This window comes from Cyclopterus lumpus, chromosome 2 (genome assembly GCF_009769545.1).
Source record: "Cyclopterus lumpus isolate fCycLum1 chromosome 2, fCycLum1.pri, whole genome shotgun sequence".
NCBI lineage: Eukaryota > Metazoa > Chordata > Actinopteri > Perciformes > Cyclopteridae > Cyclopterus > Cyclopterus lumpus.
The window spans coordinates 10909602-10914311 of record NC_046967.1 but is presented as its reverse complement, the minus strand read 5'-3'; the positions used below and the strand labels follow the sequence as shown (position 1 = coordinate 10914311).

The window sequence follows — 4710 nt, the reverse complement described above, 5'->3', positions numbered from 1 at the left end:
TCTTAATTCTGAAAAATGGTGAGAAAAACAAAAGCAGCCTCTTTACGATGTTTACGAGAGGAAGTGGTTTCCAAATGGTGTCAAAGATTCGGTGATATGATCTTTAACTGGAGGTCACGGTTATATTTATAGTTGCTGACGCAGTAAAGAAATTATCTTTGCTCTCTTTCTTCTTAGGCAATGAAAGTAGATCGGGCCCCTTCACTTCCTTTAAAAACCATAAACACACACTCACACACACACACACACACACACATATAAAGGCAGTGGTGTAGCTGAGACAGGAAGTAACCTTGATAATGTAAAGCGGCTGTTGGTCTTTCTGTTGAGTGTGATGAGGAGGAGGATGAAGGTGAAGATGGCCTCCGTCTCCAGCGTCTCTCTCCTGCTGCTCTGCTGCTCCGCCATCTCCTCCGCAGGTACGGGCACCATGAATCCTCCAGGTCGTGAGGATGTTTAAGGGTTTCAATCCGACTGATTTAATATATATATAAATAAGTAAAGCGGGATGCAGAGCGTCAGATCTTCTTTCTTTTCAGAGTTCAAACGCACTTCCTGTCGCCGTTCTGACTCCTAACTTTTATTTTCATACGATTTTTTTAAAAGCAAAAGCTTTTAAAAATTTTTTTATTTAAGGAAATTAATCATGTTCAACTATTTTACTTCTACTTATTTAGTTTAAATTGAAGTTTTGAGTTGAATAAGGGTTTTTAACATTTTTTCATCCCATGGCTGTTCTGTTCATACAAATCTAACATCAATATATTAATTAAATACACGTTTACATTTATTTCAGAACAGTATTTAATTCACAGCTGGATGATCTGTAGTTGATTCTCAATATTGAAACAGTAAAATTACTTTTAATATTTCCCGAAAGCTATTGTAATGTACACACCGACAATTACTTGTTTTTTATCATTGCATTTTAATAAAAATGCATTTAGTATACATGCTCAACTAAACACATGATTATAGTAAAAAAATATAAAGAAACTGTGATTTCCATTGATGCAAATGGGCTAAAAAACTGCACTAATCCTCTAAATCTGATTATTGTTATGCAATTTATGTTTTTGTCAATGTTCAACTCAACAAATAATTAATGCTGATGATTTAAAAAGCAGTTGCAGGCCAACACATTTGACCGCCTCTCGTTTCTTAAATGTCAACGTTGGCGTTTGGCCACTTTTATGGTTAATGTGTCAAATCCATTAACCCCTAACCCAAGATAATAAGACATTAAAGACTCATAAACTCTTCAGTAGTCTTTAAATTAATCGGTGAAGGTGATCAGTCCGTTGTCTTGAAGAAGGAGGCGTCAGAGAAATGTTTTTGGGGTGGATTTCCAACTTTCCAACTTTTTTGGATGCCATGAATTGCATCATTGAAATTCTCTGAAAAGGGGTTATGATTATGACGAGGAAGGGAGAGATCTCAGCAGCCAATCAAAGGAGAGGTGCAACAGTGTTATTTTTTTTAAAGAATACCACATTTGTCTGACTATATCATCATATGATGAAGGGAAAGCCTGTTCACTCGCCATAAATGCATTAAATTGGTCTGACGAAGTATCTGACACGCATGGAAAAAAAAAAGAAGGCTTTTTGGTCCATTCAAGTCATTTCATCACGTCAATTCGTGCACGGATGCACAAGATAGAGAGACGAGGCCTGTGGTGAACTGGGTCACAAGGGTTAGCACTGAAATGAAACCCGTAACCCTTTTTCTCGACTAGTGACTCAAAGAAGAAACCAATTGTTTCTTCTCTTCTTCTTTTATCATACGGGGAAATATTGCCACGCGTGCTCACGTAACCTTTAGAAGAGATTCATAAAGTGTGGATGCTAAAATGGGAAACAAACACACGCACGCGCTCGAGAGGCAGGAGGTGGTGGGCTGCAGCTGGTTGCCACCCAGGATGTGGGTTCACATCTCGAAGGTCTCGACCAACGGCCCGTTTGTGCTCCTCTTTCTCTCTCCGTTTTCCAAAAGGTTCCAAGGAAACGTGCGACTTGTACGCCGCGACCGGCGCCGACTTCACGGTGCCGGTGGTCGCCGCGGTGCACCGGATGGACACCCTGATATGGAAGCACGACGGAGAGTTGATCTTCTCTCGGAGAAAGGAAAGCACCTTTTTGAAGGGCCGAAAGGAGGACGTTTCTGAAGACGGGTCCCTGAAGCTGACTAACGTGCAGAAGAGCCACGAGGGGAGTTACGTCTCCGAAGTGTTTGACACGGACGGCAAGAAAAAAGGGCCTTTTGAAGCCAAGCATTTATGCGTAATGCGTGAGTGAACGTCGGTGCTTATTGTTGTTGTTGTGACGCATCATCCTAATCAGAGAAACATCAGGTTTTTCAATTCAATTCAGTTTATTTCATATAGCCCAATATCACAAATTACATACGACATTCCCTGACCTTTGACCTCACATCGGATCAGGAAAAACTCCAAAAAATAACCTTTCAGGGGGAAAAAAGAGGAGATAGGTGCTCAGTGTATCCTAAAACATCCCCCAGCAGCCTATAAGCCTATAGCAGCATATCAAGGGGCTGGACCAGGGCAAACCTGATTCAGCCCTAACTATAAGCACTATTAAAGAGGAAAGTCTTAAGTCTACTTAAGAGCTCACTGCATCTGTCGTCATAGAAACGATAACGTGTGTGTGTGTGTGTGTGTGTGTGTGTGTTTCTACCACGCACATTGAGCACCTTTTACATCCCGATCTCCTCCACTCAGACGGAGTCCCGACGCCTTCGGTGACGTCCACGTGCAATGCGTCCTCAAAAGTCACGTTCACCTGCAAAGTTACACCGAAGGTGAGATACCAAAAGTGCAATATTGCCCACCTGGTTCCCTCGCGAACACCCGGATGCTGATTTATTATCATGTTTTCTGTTACATATTCCCATGAAAACCTCCTGATCCACTTATTGATGACACGTGTGCAGGACAAGGACCTCCGATTCGCGTGGCTTCAGAACGACAAGGTGCTGGAAAAGGAGAAAGGTCCGATTCTGACCACGTCGCTCGATCTCGTGAAAACGGATCCCATCAGCTGCAAAGTGTCCAACCTCGCCAGCTCCGTGACCAGCGCACCCGTCACGCACGACTGCAAGGCCAACAGTGAGTGTCACAGCACGCGTGGGACGGAGCTCGCCTATCAGGATGTTTTTTCGCTCGTAGGAAATAGCCAGAATCACAAACTCTTCTCCTCCTCTTTCCCTCTCTAGCGTCCTTTTTACCCGAAACACTATTGGGAATTAATACCTGGATTTTTGTGGGCACCGGAGGAGGTACGTCTGCTCACCTGTGGCACCTTTCATCAGATTGTACATCCTAAAACACTCGAATGAGCAGTTGAAGGTTCCTCACAGTGACTTTAAGAAGTGTACAATGTCCTCGCCAGGCGTCGTTCTGGTGCTGATCGTCGTCGTCGTCGTTTGCTGCGTCTGCACCAAGCGGAGGAAACGCTTGCGACTGAAGGGTGACGTGTTATTTATTGTTGCTTTAACGTGCGGAAAAATTAATCTCGACGTATATTTGTGTTTTATTTATTGCGATTGCGCGTTTATTTTTCTTACTCCGCAGAAGAGGGGGAGCTTCGCTTGGCGTGGACCAATGACGAGGAGCCACATTGTCATCCTCCAGGTCAACACCCTCATCATCTTCATCAGCACCCCCAGCAGCCGGCCGGCCACACCGGGCCTCGCCAGCATCGTCACAGAGCCCCCGACCACGCCAACGCCGACGCTCGCCCTCAGCCCAGCCCCCGAAGATCTGCACAGGTGGGGAGGAGGCGCCAAGGTGGAGGAGCTCTCACCTGAAAACGTCAGCGTGGCGTCCGATCTGACGCTCTGCTTCTTCTCCCCCCCCCCCCCCCTTTCAGGCCACGAGACCACCCGGTAAGATTGACGAAGAGCAGCCGCCTCCTCTTCCTCAGCCCAGGAAAAACACTGCCAAGACGCCACGAGTGTGACAGCGCGTGAGCGTAGAAAAGTGTCATGTTTCTTATTTTTCTAGAATCCTCTATTGATGTTTTATGTTAATTCCTTTTAGACTTCGACAGGAAAAGTTTGATTTTAATCGGTTGATAATCATATTTCAGTTTATTATGCCTATTTGTATAATATTGTGTAACTTTTGCTTTTTTTTAAGTCATCAAAAATATTATAATTCCACTTTAACTAGTACATTGTCTTTAAATTCTCACGATATCAAACCAATTAAGTATATTAATTATCGGTGATAAAATAATACTTTTGCTGGGGAAGATCACGAGGTTGCAGAAAGCTCGTAATTCAAAGATGCCTCTTATGTTTATTTATTCAGCATCTCACATCAGGTTGTAGTTATTGTTTTCTTCCTCCATGATTTTATTCTCAGACTGCATAGAAAAAAAATATTTTTGTTTGTATTTGTGTGAATAAAAGGTAATTTATTACCAGATAAGGTCACATTTTCTTCACCTGACAAAGTATATAATAATGAATCATTAATGCTTTATTTTTTGGAAGCTACAGGTTTGGCTCATGCAAGGACAGACATTAACCTCATCATAATGTGAATAAATGTAATTTACAAGGAAACATATGATATTAGCATATTCAAACTATCTTCTTTTAATGTAAAAAAAATTAATCTGTAAACTGCATGCGGTGAAATAAATTGTGTCAATTATGATGCAACTTTTCCAGTAAAATATTACC

General features: G+C 42.5%; 1 protein-coding gene across 2 annotated transcripts; it reads left to right on the top strand.

Moving 5' to 3' along the window:
* The first annotated feature begins 220 nt into the window (after nt 1-220).
* LOC117742657 (T-cell surface antigen CD2-like) lies at nt 221-4684 on the top strand. 2 transcript variants are annotated; one of them, XM_034550231.1, is made up of 8 exons: nt 224-419; nt 1996-2289; nt 2741-2820; nt 2953-3127; nt 3235-3297; nt 3411-3488; nt 3593-3789; nt 3891-4684. In XM_034550231.1, the coding sequence occupies exons 1-8, from the start codon at nt 335-337 to the stop codon at nt 3978-3980; spliced, it is 1062 nt and encodes a 353-aa protein (XP_034406122.1). In that variant the 5' UTR covers nt 224-334; the 3' UTR covers nt 3981-4684. The 2 variants fall into 2 exon arrangements, with proteins under 2 accessions (XP_034406113.1, XP_034406122.1); XM_034550222.1 differs by having other exon boundaries at nt 221-419; nt 3411-3789.
* The last annotated feature ends 26 nt before the right edge of the window (nt 4685-4710 follow it).